Genomic DNA, 21237 nt, shown 5'->3' with positions numbered 1-21237 from the left:
ATCTGTGTTGTAGTTTTATCACGCAACTGCAGTTTACAGACATGTTTGTTATTTTATTATATTCAAGTATTGAATCCTGTATAAGGGCATAGTGAATTGAATGTTTGTTTATTATATTCAAGTATTGAATCCTGTATAAGGGCATAGTGAATTAAATGTTTGTTTACGTTATTTTACGTTGGTCCTTTATAAGGACATAGCGAATTAGATGTTTGTTTATATGTTATTTCACATTCAAATATTGGGTCCTGTATAAATACACGTTTGTTTATGTTATTTACTAATTTTAAAATTACCTCAGCAAACCATCTTCGCTAGAAATCCTTGTGAACGGAGTGGGTCGTGAGCCCAGTCCTTGGCTGTCGAGGATGACCATGCATATATGTGCTATATAGCACTTAATAAAAGCTGTATTAGGAATTTAGGATCTATAGTTAGCTATCATGGGCATACAAATAAAGGAAGTAAGTTTAAAAAGATGACTGCGGGTAAATTCACACCGGTTTTGAGTGGTAATATATTTGGTTGCTGGGTTTACGTACGTCATTAACAACCAAAGAACCTTGAAATATCGTCATACCTTCAATTCCGCCTATGGATAACAGAATATATACACTCTGTGTACCTTAATGAAAGGTGAAGATAACGAACAGTGATCAATCTCACAACTCCTATAAGCAATACAAAATAGATAGTTTGACAAACACGGACCCCAGAACACACCATAGGAGGCATCAGGTGCCTAGGAGGAGTAAGCATCCCCTGTCGACCGGTCACACCCGCTGTGAGCCCTATATCCTGATCAGGTAAACGGGGTTATCCGTAGTCAAAATCAGTGTAGCAAGTACGGCCTAACAATCGGTATGAAACACGTCAGACAGCATTTGACCAAATGATGCCGACTTCAATCGAGACTGGTGAAACCCCCAGCTCCATCAACTTGTTATACATTGAATATCTTACAGGTGCGTAGCTAGAAAAAGTGTAAGCAATGTACGGCTAGGAGTCTGGGGGCCACCTGAGGTCCCCAGTGGGTCCATGGCAAAACCCTGGTACATGGGGGGGGGGGGGGGGGGGGGGGGGGGGGGGGCATCCCCATAACCTCCTGGGTTTTATCACCATTTTCTGTGCATGGAAACAGGGTTTCTTGTCAATTTCAAAAAGAAAAGAATGCACAAAATTATTTTCTAAAGTGTTTTGTAATACCAGCTTGCATTGTGCACTTGGACTGACCTTACGTTTGTTTTACGAATTGTATTTTCGACAGGTATATACGGTAAATGTTATTGATAACAAAGAATATCATAAATACGTCTACTACCATCGTCGGAAACCCACAGTTGATTACGCTTCGTTCCTCTCTCTGGAGACGATGGTCTACTACATGTACATGAAAGTGAAATTCGACACGATATTGATAATTTGAAATTAAAAAATGACTTTGAATTTGATTAAATGATGTTGATTAAATTATAAATCGGAACTATATAACGCAAACTTTTTTTGGGAGGCACATATATTTTAACGACAGATCTCTTTTGCAAATGATATGTGTACGCAGCAAATTAATATATATTCCTGCCGCAATAATGAACAGTTTGCCATGTGTTTCATTAGGGGAAAACAGGCAAGTATAATTAATCCTTTATCATAAAATGCAAGTTAACTAGTGTACTTTTCAGAGGCAAACCAGGAGTGAGGGTGGGGAGTATGGAATTGTAAATGGAAAAAATATCAAAAAGGTTATATTACGCCATTTTGGGGGTGCTGTGACATGACACCCCCCCCCCAAAGTTGTTTGAAAATTTGCTGGATTTTTCCGCTTTTTTATATGTCTTTTCTGTCCTTCAGACATGAGGTTTTATTGAAGAACATCAGACTATCCATACTTAATAGAAATTTAATCAGACATTCAAAATATATATATATATATATCAATATCAAATAACAACAGAACAAAATATCTATTTCATGATGTCCTTTCGAGTCTGTTAAATTCCATACAACTGGAACTGAAAATTGCCCTGTAAATGAAATATTATATAAACTATAAATAAAGTAACGCACACAAAGAAAAACAATATGATATTTTATAACACATAATTTGTTTATTTCATACAAATTCTGTATGCCCCTGTGGAGCAAAATTGAAAAGGGTTATACACAAGTATCATTTAGTGCCAAAACAATTCCAAGATATTGAGCAGACAATATCTTCCTGTTTCTAGAGTGGACTGACCCTTGACCATGTGACCTCATAATCAATAGGGGTCATTTACTTCTTAGGATGTACCAGTGAACCAAGATTGGTGCCAATCAAGCATATAGACAATATATTACTATGTCCAGTTTGACCCTTGACCTCTGACCATGCAAACCCAAAATCAATAGGGTTAATCTATTCCTTACCATGTACCAAGTTTGATGTATTTCAAACAAAGGTTTCTCAATATATTGAGCAGACAATATCTTCCTATGTCCAGAGTGGATTGACCCTTGACCATGTGACCTCAAAATCAAGAGGTCATTTACTCCTTTATCAGATGTACCAGTGTACAAAGTTTAACGTCTGTCAAGCAAAGGGTTCTTAAGATATTAAGTGGAAAAGACTTGGTCTACAGATAGACCGGCAAGTGCAAAACAGTATGCCCCCTCTTTGTTAAATGGGGCATAAAATATAATTCTTGTCTATATGATTTCTGTAAACTCAGTTAACTATAACATTTCAAAGCTTCAAGTTTTCAAGGGACAATAAATGAGTCTCCATTATTATTGGAATAATTCAGGTCATTCACCTCTGGGATGTTCATCAGTTCCCGGGGTTATAAACACTACATGCCAACCAGTATACAGTAAAATTTTGTCACAACAAATATGCTTTATATAATCAATTCATGCTTATTCAGTGATTTTCATTTCCTGCAATTCAAAACCATATAATCTTATGGGATATAACAAATTACATTTACAATGAATCCAACTTTTTTGTCCTCTGCACTTCGCTATCAGTGTGTTTTACTATATATAAAGTCAACATCATCAGTCGTACAACTTATTGTATATAGTACCTTTATGTCATACAGTTTATTGTATATAGTACCTTTATGTCATACAACTTATTGTATATAGTACCTTTATGTCATACAGTTTATTGTATATAGTACCTTTATGTCATACAACTTATTGTATATAGTACCTTTATGTCATACAGCTTATTGTATATAGTACCTTTATGTCATACAACTTATTGTATATAGTACCTTTATGTTATCTGTCTCTTTCTGAGTGACCTAAAAATAAAAACAGAACGGTGCAAAAAAAATTATTACGAAAAGTTGTTCATGTATATTTAGGCTACAAGTTGAACATGCATTTGTATGATTATTTATTATTAAAAATGTAATGTTTGAATTGATTTTTGAATTGAAAAATCAAATCACATTTTAATCTTTTTTATCAAATTTGCTTGAAGGCCTGAAATCATCTGACAGTCAGAAACATAACAATAAATCAATAAATGTTTCCCAATAGGAAATTTCTTTTAAAATCTCCTTGTCATTACAATCATGTTTCCATATTATTTGAATAATAAATTTGCTCGTATATAAACGTAACAGAGAAGTGATAAATGAAAGAGTAATTTGACAGTAAAAAGAAAAGGTCAGGAAAAAAATTCAGCATACCATTACTCCATACTAATGACATCAATATTTTGATAGCAATATAGAGCCATATAAACGTGAAGAGAAAATTCCCGAATGGTGAGGTATAAGGGTGAGGGTGGTACTGTTGTTTTCTACTATAATCACTCCGTGGGTTGCCTCGCATGTACCCGGGCGATTGATACTGATAATATTCTTTATATATGTTCTCAAATTCTCTCCGCCTTCTTTCCTGGTTTTTGTAGAAGTCCTCATATGCTTTCTGTTTACTGTTTTGGTCTCTGTAATATTCACCATATGCCTTTCGTCTTGCTTCTTCGCTTTTTCTTATCATTTCATCGTATAAATCATTGTACATATCGCCTGTTCTCTGTTGTCTAGCTCGCTGTTGGTAGTAACTCTGTACAAAATCATCTTCTGAACGATACCCTGTACTTCGAGTGTATCTGAAATAAAAAGGAGGTTATAAAACAGTACACAGTTGTCATATCATCATCTTGTACAATTAAATAAAATGCTGGTAATGAATAAGTTTTGATTTGTTATAAATGAATTTGTTATATCCAGTATTAAAGTTCATAATATGTTTCAAAACTAAAGGGAATGAAAATTGCAAATCACTTCACTGAAAGCACGAATTCAAAGCGTGTTCAGTGTAACCGTATTTTACTGTAAGCGTGAATTCATTATAATTGTGTTCACTGTAACCATGTTTTACTGTAAGCATGAATTCATTATTAGCGTGTTCGCTGTAAAAGTGTTTTACTGTAAGTGTTTATTCATTATGAGCATGTTCATTGTAGCTGTGTTTTACTGTATCTGTGAATTTATTATAAGCGTGTACACTGTAGCCGTGTTCTACTGTATGTGTGAATTCATCATATTAAGTGTGTTCAGTGTAACCATGTTTTACTGTAAGCGTGAATTCATTATAAGAGTGTTCACTGTAACCATGTTTTACTGTAAGCCTGAATTCATTATAAGTATGTTCGCTGTAACAGTGTTTTACTGTAAGCATGAATTCATTATTAGTGTGTTCGCTGTAAAAGTGTTTTACTGTAAGTGTTTATTCATTATGAGCATGTTCATTATAACCATGTTTTACTGTAAGCATGAATTCATTATAAGTATGTTCGCTGTAACAGTGTTTTACTGTAAGCATGAATTCATTATTAGTGTGTTCGCTGTAACCGTGTTTTATTGTAAGTGTGAATTCATTATAAGCATGTTCACTGTAACCATGTTTTATTGTAAGCGTGAATTCATTATTAGCGTGTTCGCTGCAACAGTGTTTTAATGTAAGCATGAATTCATTATAAACATGTTCATTGTAGCCATTTTTTAGTGTATGTGTGAATTTATTATAATCGTGTTCACTGTATCCGTGTTCTACCGTATGTGTGAATTCATTATATTAAGTGTGTTCACTGTAACCATGTTTTACTGTAAGCGTGAATTCATTATAAGTGTGTTCACTGTAACAGTATTTTACTGTAAGCGTGAATTCATCATTAGCGTGTTCACTGTAACAAATCTTTTATTGTAAGTGTAAATTCATTATAAGCGTGTTCAGTGTAACCATGTTTTACTGTAAGCATGAATTCATTATTAGCATGTTCGCTGTAAGTGTTTTACTGCAAGCGTGAATTCATTATAAGCGTGTTCGCAGTAGCAGTGTTTTACTGTAAGGCCAATTCAATTTAATTGATAGATTATTATCCCCGCCCGCCCCTCAAAAATTGGCCCGCCCTGAATTTTTTTATTTTGCAAAACTTGCGAAATCCAGAATATTTTCATGTCCGACTCCGGTATTTACACTTCTTGTTTACATTTCCGGTATAGCAACGTGGAAAGCCACGTGAAGAAAATAGATCTATATGGTTTTCTTAATTTCTCGCGTTCTTACAGGCGTAAATCTTGAAGAAGTTAGGTATAATTCTGTTTGAAATTAAAGCTTAACCTGGAATTTATCTGTGAAAATAGCATAGATTGATATCCACCTGGCATTAAATGATGCACATCTGTTGAAAAAAAAAATCGTTTGTCTTTAATATTTTTCTCAGAAAATAAAAACTAAAAAATAAAATCCTCCCACCCGCCCCATACTTTTTGCTGACCCTGGATGATAATCTACTAATTAAGTTGAATTGGCCTAAGTGTGAATTCATTATAAGCATGTTCACTGTAACCATGTTTTATTGTAAGCATGAATTCATTATTAGCGTGTTCGCTGTAACCATGTTTAATTGTAAGTGTGAATTCATTATAAGCATGTTCACTGTAACCATGTTTTATTGTAAGCGTGAATTCATTATTAGCGTGTTCACTGTAACAGTGTTTGAATGTAGCATGAATTCATTATAAACATGTTCATTGTAGTCATTTTTTAGTGTATGCGTGAATTTATTATAAGCATGTTCACTGTATCCGTGTTCTACTGCAAGTGTGAATTCTTTTTATTAAGCGTGTTCAGTGTAACCATGTTTTACTGTAAGCGTGAATTCATTATAAGTGTGTTCACTGTAACCATGTTTTATTGTAAGCGTGAATTCATTATAAGTGTGTTCACTGTAACAGTGTTTTACTGTAAGCGTGAGTTCATTATAAGTGTGTTCACTGTAACAATCTTTTATTGTAAGCGTAAATTCATTATAAGTGTGTTCGCTGTAACTGTGTTTTACTGTAAGCATGAATTTTAATATTATATGCATGTTCACTGTAACCATGTTTTAGTGTAAGCATGAATTCATTATTAGCATGTTCATTATAAACGTGTTTCACTGTAAACATGAATTCATTATAAGCATGTTCACTGTAACAGTGTTTTAGTGTAAGCATGAATTCATTATAACCATGTTTTACTGTAAGCGTGAATTCATTATAAGCATGTTCATTACAACCATATTTTACTGTAAACATGAATTCATTATAAGCATGTTCATTATAACAGTGTTTTAGTGTAAACATGAATTCATTATAAGCGTGTTCACTGTAACAGTGTTTTAGTGTAAGCATGAATTCATTATAAGCATGTTCACTGTAACAGTGTTTTAGTGTAAGCATGAATTCATTATAAACATGTTCATTATAACCATGTTTCACTGTAAACATGAATTCATTATAAGCGTGTTCACTGTAACAGTGTTTTAGTGTAAGCATGAATTCATTATAAACATGTTCATTATAACCATGTTTCACTGTAAACATGAATTCATTATAAGCGTGTTCACTGTAACAGTGTTTTAGTGTAAGCATGAATTCATTATAAACATGTTCATTATAACCATGTTTCACTGTAAACATGAATTCATTATAAGCATGTTCACTGTAACAGTGTTTTAGTGTAAGCATGAATTCATTATAAACATGTTCATTATAACCGTGTTTCACTGTAAACATGAATTCATTATAAGCACGTTTACTTTAACATGTTTATTATTATTATTAGTGTATTCACTGTAATCGTGGTTTACTGTACATGTATAATTAATATATGTATATGTTACACAATTTCTCCAACACACAGTTTCTACATCAAAGAGTAAGGTCTTGGGGATGAGACATCTATATATCTCGTGTGGAGTGAGATCTCAACATCTCGAGGAGTAAGATCTCAACATCTCGAGGCGTAAAATCCAGAGGATGAGACATTTAGACATCTTGAGGAATAAATAAACCATGTTTGGTAGCTCTCCATGAAGCTGTTTTGTTTTGCCAGACTTACTCTGTTCGGTTTGTCCTGAAATTATTTCTATTTAACTGGACATCATAATCTGCTCTTTTCTTGGGATCAGTAAGTATACTGTAAGCTTCCTGAAGTTGCACAAAGTTTTGCTGCGATTGCGGGTCACCTGGATTTGCATCTGGGTGATACTGGAAAAAAAGACTAAACTACTTTAATACCCGACTTTCAGTATATTTTTTATTCTTAAATGTAATTTACATATACATATATGATGAATTCTAAATGTGAAATAATCACAATGCAATATATAATGCATATATATATATATCTTAAAATATATAAAATCAATACAAAATTTTTTCGAAGTTTAAAAAAAAATGCAATAAAAGAAAGCAGACATGAGTGATATAACTGGATCCACATACCTTTTTGCATAACTGAATGTATGCAGCTCTGATTTCCTTTCCACTGGCTTGTTTCTGCAGTCCTAATGTTTCATAATGTGTTCTTGAATATGAGGATAAGCAGTGTCTGAAAATTGTACAATCATTTCAAATTAATGAAAGCATGTAAAAATAAATGAAAATTGTTTATCCACCAATAATTCAATCTTTGTTTCGTTTGTTTGTTGTGATTGTTTTGTTGTTATTACAATCACTGAAACAGTATCTTCCCAGCAGATATATAATGATTTCCACCAAAGATAGTTAAAAATTCATAAATTTTACATTTAATGTCAACTGTTTGTTTTTAAAGGTTTATACATTATTAATGTTCTCTGAAAGCTCATTCTATCCAAAAATAAATCACAAAGATTTGTAGCCTTCCCCTGAAAGTAAAACAATGCTTTCAATATTTATTTTCAATATAAATACAATAGGAATGATGTTTAAAGTGGATCGATGTGTCTGTTATAAAAATTGGAGAAGACCACTGAATATTGTACATAGGCACCTGCGTTAGGATATTGTACTGCAAAACATGGCTAAATTAACATTCTGTGGTAATGACGTATTTAGTTTTAAGCTAAACACACACACACACATAAAGGCCAAAAAAAATATATGTTGGTTTCCACTTTCACCTCAAAATTTTTAAGGGTCGGTAGGTAGGTAGTTCTTTTTTCTTTCTAATTTTATAGGCTGAATAATTTTCTAATGATCTAGTATTCTACTATGCATAAAATGAAGCGATTATTTAGTAATCAAATAAAATTTATATGATGAATCAATACATATCTTCACTTTACTGTAAACAAAAACTGTTTCTGTGTTTTGGATGTTTTAGAATTTGTCTAGTATTAGAGCATAATAAATAACTTGATAAATAAGTCAATAAATATACTCTTGTTGTAGTGATGACATTTGCAAATTCTGTGAGAATGGAAAAAAATTTGTTTGGGTCAGCAGAAATTTTCAGGGTAGGTAGGGAAAGTGTAAATCAACATATATATTTTTTGGCCTAATGAAGACAGAGACAACATAAATCGGAAGAAATAATTATTCATGGTTCACATTTCCCATTTCATGGTTCACATTTGCCAAATGTAGTTGTGATATGGCACTGTATGTGCGTGTGTCTTATGCTATTTTTTCTTCTTTCCTTTTATGTTATGTATTCATATTTTGGTAATAATTTTATCCCTAATTAGGTGTGTCTTATGCTATATTTTCCCCCTTTTCCTTTTATATCATATTCATGTTTAGATAATAATTTTAGATTGTAATTTTTCGTTTGTGTATATGTTTTAAAGCAGGACCACAATGGAAACTAGCTATATGCTAATTTGTGTTATCCTGGATAAACAAGAGGTACTGTGAGCAATACTCACTAAGACTACCCCCCGCTTACCCCAATCTCCCAAAGGGTGTTGTTAATAGGTATAAATTACCTCTTTCCTGAGTGTAAAAATATGGTATGCCTTTGTAGAAGAAAATGCAAGATATAGTCCAAACACAAATCCATGGTATAAACCTATAATTTTGACCTTGAGATCAAAGGTCAAGGTCATAAAGAGGTCATGAATGTACCTGACACATAGTCTCAGGGATACACCCATGTCTTATGGTATGACTATGTCAAAACCCTATAATCAATTTTGACCTTGAGGTCAAAGTTCAAGGTCATATAGAGGTAATGAAGGTTCCCGACACATCGTCTCATGGTGATACACTCATGTGTCAAATATGGTATGCCTATGTCAAAGAACAAAGAAGTCATGGCCCTGACACGAATCCATTGTAAAAACCTTTAAGTTTTACCTTGCGGTCAAGGTCATATGGAGGTCATAAAGGTACCCGACACATCGTCTCATGGTGATACACTCATGTGTCAAATATGGTATGCCCATGTCAAAGAACAAAGAAGTTATGGCCTGGGCACAAATCCATTGTAAAAAACCTCTAATTTTGACCTTGAGGTCAAGGGTCAAGGTCATATAGAGGTCATGATGGTACTTTACACATCATCTCATGGTGATCCACCTGTGTGCCAAATATGGTATGCCAATGTCAAAGAACAAAGAAGTTATAGCCCGGACACGAATCCATCGTAAAAAACCCTTTAATTTTAACCTTGAGGTCAAGGTTCAAGGTCATACAGAGGTCATGAACTTCGTTCGGGGGGTATAATAAAGGCTATTATTATTTTCCCTCAGTGTTTACATATGTTACGGTACAATATCCTTGATCAGGGCTCGAAATTAACATATGCCCGTCAGTCTGTGACTGGTTATAAGTCTGGCGGACTGACTGACATTTGTTTTAGTCAGTCCGATGGGACTGGTTAATTTTCTAAAGCATCATTTTGGAAAATATACAGTTTATGGAATCTTATACACACATTTGGCATATATCTACTTCGACCTGTAGATATCAGACGAATCTGACTCGTAAATTATAAATCCCACATAAGTGTTACATTATTGTCTGAGGCATATTTAATTAAATTTCATTTTGATAACATTAATGGAATATGTTTAATTATTTCTGGAAAACTCTGTCGGACTGGTAATTTTTTCTGCGGACTGGTTGATACTATACCCCATCAGTCCGGCTGGACTGGTGACATAAAAAGTTAGCATCAAGCCCTGTTGATCCAGGCACCTTTGGTATTGTAGCTACTGTTTCTAAATATCAAGAATCATTGATAATCAATATACTTCTTACAATCATAATATACAGCATTCTTTTTAATTGATTAATTTCAATTTACCTCGAAACCAGTTGCCAACATGAAGTATGTTTAAACGTATGTGCATGATTCTTTATTGAACATGTTGAATGAAACATAATTTATGTCAACATCTTCACTGACCTGCAATAACAAATACAAATTCATGATATTGTGTAACATCAACTGATCGAACATTGCACGGCGGTGATTGCAAAATATGTAGATCTATACAACTATTTAATAAATGAAAACTTGTGTACCTTCATTTCTCAAGATTTTGTGTCAAATCCAAATTAATTCTTACTTTATAAAATGTCCAAAGCAGCAGACCTAAGCACTTTCATTTGGAAACTTATTTGATATGAGCTTCGAAACCTTGAGCAAGTTCAACCCATAACAAGAAGTGGAATGGGAAAGACTAAAATTAAAACCTTTCCGGATTAATCACGGATTGAACAAGTTGTGTAAGGCTTTTGTCATAAAGGCCGGTGTATAGCGTATGTATGCCTAGATTTGATGGTTATTGTATTTCATTATATGGGGCCTATGTCAGATACATTGACAAAACCACAGACACCGCAAAATTTGTTTGTATCAATAATGAAATATTGATTAAATCACTGAGCTAGCGTTTTAGCACAATCTGAGCAAATGGTATAAATCTGTTTGTAGTACGTATATAGAGTATATATCAGTATATACCAGTTTGCTCAGATTGTATAAAAAAAAAAAAAAACACCGTGGATTAAACATGCACTGTTAAATTCATATGTGCCCATGCTGTATTAAACAGTATAATATTTGTTCAAATGTTAAAAACTATATTACTTGTTTATAATAATATTTGAAATTTCCACAAATTATATATGGGTACTATTATATTAAAGGTGTACTGGTCTACGCAATGTAAGGAGAAAACGAAGATTTTTTAATACACACATATATATATATTTATAATGAAGGATTGACGTTGGATATATGCATGCAAGCACATTAGTTAAGAGAAAAATATTATAGAAACACCATGGGAGATTTACAGTGTGTAGTTGTACGGTGAGATTGTGTTAAATATTATGATATTTAACTTGCCTGCCATTGCTTTAAGTGGTTCTCTCTACCCTAATGTTTCTGTCTGATTTTTATTAAATTGCTAAATGTGCCCCGCTAACAGCCTGCAAGCTGTCCACACGCTTTCACATTTCCATATGTAATTATTGTTGACTTTCAAATTCCGTTTGCAACATCACGTACGTGATCATGAATATTTTGAAAATGGGGCATTCCCTATCCGGCTCGGAGAATACGTAATTACAAGTAGGAAGTTAGCTTGATAACTTTTTAATCCGATAGTTAAATTTTAAAAAGTATATAACTTATTATTATTAGCTTAATATAAAACACATATTTCTTATTCCTACGATAATATCTGAAGATTTATACGGCACATATAGCTCTAAGGAGGTACTCTACATCATCATAATGGCCGACTTCCTTTTAAACCAATTGAATGAATTTGAAAATATAAAAATCATGCAGCAATATTTGTATATTCCTTTCAGAGTTCGAATATTCGCTGAACTGTATAGGTCACTGGTTTGAATCCAGCAGGGGTTTTAAACTTTTTCCTTTTAAAACTGCATGCATTTTTTGGCTACCAGTAAAGTAAATTTGAAAGTTTTTAATTTCAAAATATTGTTATATATACAATCCTCCACTTTTCATCCCTATCAAATTTCTCTGGTGTGGCATATTTCTGCTTAAATCTGTATGCATACATGTGTGAGGGGTTTATAAAGGGAAATGAAACTAACAAAATGAAATCTTAAATTTTCAATACAGGTTTACTATATATCCTCTAGTATATATTCTATTGATGACTCAGGTGATCATTGTCATGCACCCATGGGCATCTTTAAAATAATATAACATGTTGACATAGTAATCATGTAATGCTCTAAATGCAGATGCTAGCTGATACACTGCACAATGAATAGATCTATCAATTTCATCCACAATGACATATTCACGAAATCCTGTGGGGAGCCGGGTTAGAATAGGTCCTTAGTACCCCTTGCTTGTCGTATGAACTGACTAAATGGGGTGGTCCTTCGGATGAGACCACAAAAACTGAGGTCCCTTGTCACAGCAGGTGTGGCACAATTCCTCCCTGCTCTAAGGCCATAAGCGCCGAGCATAGGCCTAAATTTTGCAGCCCTTCACCGGCAATGGTGACATCTCCATATGAGTGAAATATTCTCGAGAGGGATGTTAAACATTAATATTCAATCAATCATATTCACGAATGTCATACACAGGTAGTTTTTAGTATATCAGAGCTGTTTTATCGCAGGTCAGGCAGATGCTGCATGTCACGGGGATGAAGCGCCTAAGTTATGGTTGAGTGCTTCTGTCCAGTACCTTGTAAGCTGTTACGCAAGATATCCCTCGCTCAGGTTCTTCTAACAAGGTGTGTATATTCTGAAATTAAATGTAGTAATATCATGACTATACAAACCCTATTATAGTACGAGACAGATCAAATTTAATCTATTATTTATTGATTGCTGGGTCAAAAGATTACATATAATAGGTCAAGGATGGATTCCGAAAATAAATGGGTATTATGTTGAATATTATTGATTGTGTGACACCATGTTGAGAATTATTGATTGCGTGATACCATGTTGAGAATTATTGATTGTGTGACACCATGTTGAGAATTATTGATTGCGTGATACCATGTTGAGAATTATTGATTGCGTGATACCATGTTGAGAATTATTGATTGCGTGATACCATGTTGAGAATTATTGATTGCGTGACACCATGTTGAGAATTATTGATTGCATGATACCATGTTGAGAATTATTGATTGCGTGATACCATGTTGAGAATTAATTATTGATTGCGTGATATCATGTTGAGAATTGTTGATTGCGTGATACCATGTTGAGAATTGTTGATTACGTGATACATTAATTACTCTCAATATAAACAAATTCACATCAAGGTAATTTTGTAGGAAATTAAATAGACTTATGCATTAAATACATTTGAGTGAACATATATTTTGAAATACTTACAATACAGTAAAATTTGCCTATATAAATAAATATTATAGGGAAAACCTTTATTATACCCCCCGCAACAAGTTGTGGGGGGGGGGGGGGGGGGGGTATACTGGAATCGGGTTGTCTGTCTGTCTGTCCGTCCGTCTGTAGACGCAATGGTTTCCGGCCGCTAAAGCGTTATCCTTTCCACCTAAAATAATAATATATAATGCTATAAATTTCATAAAATGTATATGGTGTTAGTGCACATAAATCTAAAGTTCTGGTCAGGATATATAGCCTAATATCCAAGGGAAACCGTTAGGCCAAGGAAACGCGGGTTATGTAAACGCGTCATTTTAAGCAAACAATACTGATTATTTTAATCATATCTTTCCTAAGTACACTATACATGGATTTAAAACACTTTATTTTGCTACAAATATCCCCATCGTCCACTTTGAGATCGTCATCTAAGAGGGAATCGAGGGAGTCTACTGTGTAACGTGGATCTTAAGAGAAATAAAAAAGTGTGAATTAACATATAAAATTTGTATCACTTACTCTTTTTGTATCATTTTTAAACACCATCTGAAACACCTGTGCCATTTATTACAGAAAGTTGACAAGAGGGGTTACTATGACAACCGTAGCGTCACAATTTCCGTAAAAACCCTACATGATACTTTCATAATGAGTTACAGATACTGTCAACTACAAATATGTAAAAATTAAAAAAATTCATAGATTCATTAATTATCAATGACCCATGCAATCACTACCTTAAAACAGCTTAGATAATAAGTTATCTAAGGGTTTGTTTTTGATTTGTTTTTTTTTAGAAGATGTGCATCATTGCAATCAAAAACCCATTACCAAATACTTGGAATAAAGCAGACCGCAGATGGCAGAGAGATAAAGGCTGCTTATATAGCCCAGTGCAAAAAGGTTTGTACTCTAGTAGTGTGGGACTAATGGAAAATTTCTACTTTATTTACCATACCTCCCCCCCCCCTATAAACACACACACCAAAAGTACCACAAACGATACATTATAAAACCACCACCACCCCAAATATGACAATTTTCAAGCACATGTGCATTACTTAATTTTTATCTTATACTGGATAAATGAATATAACGGTAGGCAACTAGTTAGAACACTGAATCCACAAGTCATGCAGTGTCAGTCTGTGAATTACTGTCGCAACCGTTGCTGATAGCAATTTGGAGAAAAGGTCATTTGGGGACAAATACAAAATTATAATCATTGAAACACCCCCCCCCCCCCAAAAAGTCATGTATAGACTACACAGGGGCAGATCCAGAAAATTTTCAAAGGGGGTGGGGGATTTTTACTAAAGATTGTACCTTTTTGATAAAAAGATAGAGGGGGGATTGAAGGTCAAATATGGCAAAAATATACCATTTTGTAATCTTTTTTCTATCAAAGGGGAGGGAATGTTGCATCCCCAGTAACCAGTCCTCTAAATCTGCCACTGGATTATAAACTGAAAGCTCTGCTATAAGAATTAAAGCATTTCCTTATCACTTGCTCTTGATGGATTCAACAGAAGAAACTTTCTATGTTCATGCTAATTGTCACAAAGGTTGCTTTTGACAAACTATTTGTCTTAAACCCTCCATTAAGGTCATTTAAGACAGGTCAAGGTCACTTGATTATAATCATAGTCTGTCTTATTATAAACTCTATGTAATGCAGAGATCATTGTAAGAGTTTGGTTGAACGTGGAAGAATATAACAGACTGACAACATTTTGTCTCATGTATAATGTGCCAGTAAGTAATCCCACACATATGTATGGAGCGCCAAATTAACATAAACTCAAATAATTGAAGATATCTTCAATTATTTGAAGATATCATAAATTCAATTATTGCTCTCTTTAATTGAATTAATGCGCGCATTAAATCAATTATTGCTCTCATCAAATGAATTAATGCGCACTTCAATTCAATTATTGCTCTCATCAATTCAATTGATGCACGCATTAATTCAATTAATGAGAACAATAATAGATTTGATGCGCGCATTAATTCAATTATTGCTCTCTTCAATTCATTTGATGAGAGCATCAATTTAGTAGAAATAATGCTCGCAATAATTAATTTAGAGCTCTGTATAAATAATTTGATGATCTCTTTAATTCAATTGAAGACATCTTTAAATCATTTACAATGCTTTTGTATAAGGAATTAATGCGCACATCAATGATTCTTTTAAAGAGAGCTACAATTCAATTAAAGATATCATTAATTCAATTGTGGATATATTGAATTGAAGCTATCTTTAATTATATAGTAACTCTCTCTAAAAAAAAGATATCATTAATTCAATTGAAGAGAGCAATAATTTAATTAATGCACACATTAAATCAATTATTGCTCTCATCAATTGATTTAATGCGTGCATTATATCAATTATTGCTCTCTTCAATTGAATTGTAGCACACATCAATTCAATTGTTGATATCATTTTAAAATTCAATTAAAGTGTGCATCAATTCAGCTGAAGATATCATTAATTATTTGAAGAGATCTTTAATTTAATTGTTGAGTGCATCAAATGAATTGATGATATCTTCAAATAATTGAAGATATCTTCAATTATTTCAGTTTATGTTAATTTGGTGCTCCATACATATGGAGCGCCAAATTAACATAAACTCGAATAATTGAAGATACCATGCTCTCTTTAATTGAATAAATCAATTATTGCTCTCATCAAATGAATTAATGCGCGCTTCAATTCAATTATTGCTCTCATCAGTTGAATTAAAGCACACATCAATTGAATTAATGAGAGCAATAATTGGTTTAATGCACGCATAAATTTTGTAGAAATATTGCTTGCAATAATTAATTTAGAGCTAAGAAGATATCTTTAATTATTTACAATGTTTTTGTATAAGGAATTAATGCGCGCATCAATTCTTTTAAATAGAGCAACAATTAAATTAAATAGATCATTAATTCAATTGTGGATATGTTGAATTGAAGATATCTTTAATTGTATAGTTGCTCTCTCTGAAAGAATTATTGCTCTCTTCAAATGAATTAAAGATATCATTAATTCAATTGAAGAGAGCAATAATTGAATTAATGCGTGCATTAGATCAATTATTGCTCTCATCAAATGAATTAATGCGCACATCAATTCAATTATTGCTCTCATCAATTGATTTAATGCGCACATATTATATTAATTATTGCTCTCTTCAATTGAATTGTAGCGCTCATCAATTCAATTGTTAATATCATTAATTTATTTGAAGAGATCATTAATTCAATTAAAGCATGCATCAATTCAGCTGAAGAATTTTAAATGCTATCATCAATTCAATTAATGTGCACAATAATTCAGAATTGAAGATATCATTAATTATTTGAAGAGATCTTTAATTAAATTGTTGCGTGGATCAATTCATTTGATGATATCTTCAAATAATTGAAGATATCTTCAATTATTTGAGTTTATGTTAATGTGGCGCTCCATACACACAGCAACAACATAAAAGTATATAGCACAAAACGCTGCAGGTTAAATCAACTGAAAGACAAGAAGAGAGGTTAACAAATAGAATCAAAAAGGTCACATAATGCGAACCTGGAATACACATACAGAACACACTGCTGATTGGTCGTCAAGTGGCAAAACAACTTTCAGCTTTTGGAAAAAAATTTGATGTTCCTCTTCCCCTAGGGTAATATTGAGATTTGCATTTTAATTAAATTCATATTTTTATTTCAGTATCATCCAGATCTTAATCCAGGGGACTCGCAATCCCAGCAGAAGTTTGTCCGCCTTCAAGAAGCCTACCTGGTGCTGAATGACCCCAAGGAAAGAGCTCGCTATAACAGACAGATCTACATGGCATACCCCAAATCAAAGTAAGCTCACTGAAAGCATTATTGAAGGTAAGCTCACTAAATGCACGTCTAAATTAAGATTAGTTCATTATTTCCCAACAGCTGAAGTACACGAGCTTGCTTTCTGGATTGCATACCATCAATGTCATAATAACTAAAGACAATGTGTTCAACCAATCTTCAGAAGTAAAATACATTTTATCTGTATTTTATGAAATTTAAGTATGCTTGGCTATAAAGTATTGAAGATTGTGAAATGAAAAGTCACACCCTTCATCCCAATGCGAGATAATATATATATGAAATTGAAAGTAGGATTGATAATTTCAATTAAACCAGTGGGCCAGAAATATTATAACTATTGTTAATCATTATGAGAGTTAATTTGTATACAGTAAAACACGATTATAGAGAATCTCTAGGGTCAGCAAAAAACAGTTCATTATAACCAAACTTCATTATACAGTAAAACAAGGCTAAAATGAACCACCAGGGCCAGCAAAAACCAGTTCAATATAACCAAACATCATTAAACAGTAAAACATGGTTAGTGAACCTCTTGTGTCAGCAAAAAAAACAGCTCATTAAAACAGTATTTCATTATAACCAAATTTCATGATACAGTAAAACACTGTTATATCAAACCTCCAGCGTCAGGAAAGCAGTTCATTACATGTATAACCAAACTTTATTATACAGCAAAACACAGTTATAGTGAACCTCCAGGATCACATAGTCGCAAACCACGGGCTATTGTTCCATTCTTTTTCACAAACCAATAACCCATGGTTTGCAACGATACCAGAGTAATGAAACAGTTTGTTATATCCAAACTTCATTGTATAGAATAAAATTTTCGTTATTTTCCTCTCAAAGGGGAAGAAATAACACTGCATTAAGCATGAATTGGTAATAATAAGCATGTTCATTATAAGCCTATAAGGGAAAGATTCACAAAAGGGACATTAAACAATATACAATCAATCAATCGTTATAAGCATGTTTTACTGTAAATACATGTTTTGCTATAATCCTCTGTTACGTAGTTGATAAATTTTTTCGTTATTGTATGAAATTAAGTGCATGACTTGAATATCCCAAAAGTAAACAAATTTTAAAGATTACATCTATGGTTGTTATAATGATCCAGTTTGTCAAAAACTATCATTGGGTCAAATGCTATCTGACATATTTCATACCGATTGTTAGGCCATTCTTGGCACACTGATTTTGACTACGAATTACTCTGTTTACCTGATCAAGATATAGGACTCTGTCAACGGGATGCTTACTCCTCCTAGGCACCTGACCCCACCTCTGGTATATCCAGGATTCCGTGTTTGCCCAACTCTCTATTTTGTATTGCTTATAGGAGTTATGAGATTGATCACTGTTCATTATTTTCACCTTTGATCTTGCATCCCCCCAAATCCTAACATTGACTGTGTGATATTATAAATTTTCAGAAGTATTAGTCCTCATTATTGTACATTCACAAATCTTTCCATGTAATAGTTCTAAAACCAAAATAAACTGGAAGATGAAACTTTGTAAAGCTGTAAATCTCATATTCACATTAAATTTCAGTGTAATTTTCTGGAGGTGTTGATCTTTCTGATATCATATTTTGTAGAACTTTCTGTTCTTGTCAGAACCATGGATGCTTTCTATACTTAGTAGTCGGAATGGCATTTTGACATTAACATTATTGTTCTGTGTTCTTTGTAATGTCATTGACGTAAATTATTATTTTGGAGATTTTCTTGACAAAATCATGTTGGAATGTAAGCCACCACAATTTGTACATCTTATTTAGGCAATGGAACTCCGTTCATCATAAACAGGAAACCACTGATTACAATTACTGGCAGCGTCAGGGTACAGAACAGGGCAAGTATGGACAGTGGTCAAGTCAGGCCAGACAACAGGAGGATTTGTATGGTCAGTGGGCCAGACAGAGAAGGAAACCAGAGAAGGATGATTGGATCAAACAACATAGAAACAGCACCAACCACGGAGATAGAAAGGACTACCCTCATCATCATCACGCCTTCAATCATCAAAAACTCAACAACATGCTCGGACCTTTTGCTTTTCTTGTGGATGCTTTCATTGAACATAAACAATCGTCGGAGGCGACTTTTCAGGACATTTTCTTAGTATTTACCTTGATTAATGTTTTCACGTTTTTTATGTGTTTATCAGGAATTTACATGTTGAAAGAGATTACATACATAACAAAAAAGTGACAGAAGACAGTAGATGACAATGAACACCCTGACACTGACAGAAGACAGTAGATAACAATGAACACCCTGACACTGACAGGAAGACAGTAGATGACAATGAACACCCTGACACCCGGCACTGACAGGAGACAGTAGCTGATAATGAACACCCTGACACTGACAGGAGACAGTAGATGACAATGAACACCCCGGCACTGACAGAAGACAGTAGATAACAATGAACACCCTGACACTGACAGAAGACAGTAGATGACAATGAACACCCTGACACTGACAGAAGACAGTAGATGACAATGAACACCCTGACACTGACAGTAGCTGACAATGAACACCCTGACACTGACAGTAGCTGACAATGAACACCCTGACACTGACAGGAGACAGTAGATGACAATGAACACCCAGACATGTAGATGACAATGAACACCCTGACACCCGGCACTGACAGGAGACAGTAGCTGACAATGAACACCCTGACACTGACAGGAGACAGTAGATGACAATGAACACCCAGACACTGACAGAAGACAGTAGATGACAATGAACACCCTGACACTGACAGGAGACAGTAGATGACAATGAACACCCTGACACCCGGCACTGACAGAAGACAGTAGATGACAATGAACACCCTGACACTGACAGGAGACAGTAGCTGACAATGAACACCCTGACACTGACAGGAGACAGTAGATGACAATGAACACCCTGACACTGACAGGAGACAGTAGCTGACAATGGACACCCTGACACTGACAGGAGACAGTAGATAACAATGAACACCCTGACACTGACAGAAGACAGTAGATGACAATGAACACCCTGACACTGACAGAAGACAGTAGATAACAATGAACACCCTGACACTGACAGGAGACAGTAGATGACAATGAACACCCTGACACTGACAGAAGACAGTAGATGACAATGAACACCCTGACACCCGGCACTGACAGGAGACAGTAGATGACAATGAACACCCTGACACTGACAGTAGCTGACAATGAACACCCTGACACTGACAGAAGACAGTAGATGACAATGAACACCCTGACACTGACAGGAGACAGTAGATGACAATGAACACCCTGACACTGACAGGAGACAGTAGATGACAATGAACACCCTGACACCTGGCACTGACAGAAGACAGTAGCTGACAATGAACACCCTGACACTGACAGAAGACAGTAGATGACAATGAACACCCTGACACTGACAGGAGACAGTAGATGACAATGAACACCCTGACAGTAGATGACAATGGACACCCTGACACCCAGCACTGACAGAAGACAGTAGCTGACAATGAACACCCTGACACTGACAGGAGACAGTAGCTGACAATGAACATCCTGACACTGACAGAAGACAGTAGCTGACAATGAACACCCTGACACTGACAGAAGACAGTAGATGACAATGAACACCCTGACACTGACAGTAGATGACAATGAACACCCTGACACTGACAGAAGACAGTAGATGACAATGAACACCCTGACACCCGGCACTGACAGAAGACA

At 34.3% G+C, this 21237-nt stretch overlaps 2 protein-coding genes across 5 annotated transcripts; one reads left to right on the top strand and one right to left on the bottom strand.

Moving 5' to 3' along the window:
- Positions 1-1884: 1884 nt before the first annotated feature.
- Positions 1885-10935, bottom strand: LOC125652273 (chaperone protein DnaJ-like). 4 transcript variants are annotated; one of them, XM_056167054.1, is made up of 7 exons: positions 10782-10935; positions 10561-10662; positions 7773-7878; positions 7387-7535; positions 3684-4108; positions 3261-3290; positions 1885-2024 (listed from the first exon to the last, which is right to left on the bottom strand). In XM_056167054.1, exons 2-6 carry the CDS (start codon positions 10635-10637, stop codon positions 3268-3270), a joined length of 780 nt encoding a protein of 259 aa, XP_056023029.1. In that variant the 5' UTR covers positions 10638-10662; positions 10782-10935; the 3' UTR covers positions 1885-2024; positions 3261-3267. The 4 variants fall into 4 exon arrangements, with proteins under 4 accessions (XP_056023029.1, XP_056023028.1, XP_056023031.1 ...); XM_056167053.1 differs by having other exon boundaries at positions 10826-10935; XM_056167056.1 differs by lacking the exon at positions 10561-10662 and adding an exon at positions 10389-10474 and having other exon boundaries at positions 10782-10907.
- Positions 10936-10957: 22 nt separating this feature from the next.
- LOC125652275 (dnaJ homolog subfamily B member 9-like) lies at positions 10958-20471 on the top strand. The gene is made up of 5 exons (XM_048881330.2): positions 10958-11018; positions 12872-12988; positions 14414-14519; positions 17344-17483; positions 19279-20471. Exons 2-5 carry the CDS (start codon positions 12915-12917, stop codon positions 19709-19711), a joined length of 753 nt encoding a protein of 250 aa, XP_048737287.2. The 5' UTR covers positions 10958-11018; positions 12872-12914; the 3' UTR covers positions 19712-20471.
- The last annotated feature ends 766 nt before the right edge of the window (positions 20472-21237 follow it).

Source organism: Ostrea edulis, chromosome 5 (assembly GCF_947568905.1).
Source record: "Ostrea edulis chromosome 5, xbOstEdul1.1, whole genome shotgun sequence".
NCBI classification, from domain to species: domain Eukaryota; kingdom Metazoa; phylum Mollusca; class Bivalvia; order Ostreida; family Ostreidae; genus Ostrea; species Ostrea edulis.
This window is presented reverse-complemented; position numbering and strand designations above follow the sequence as displayed.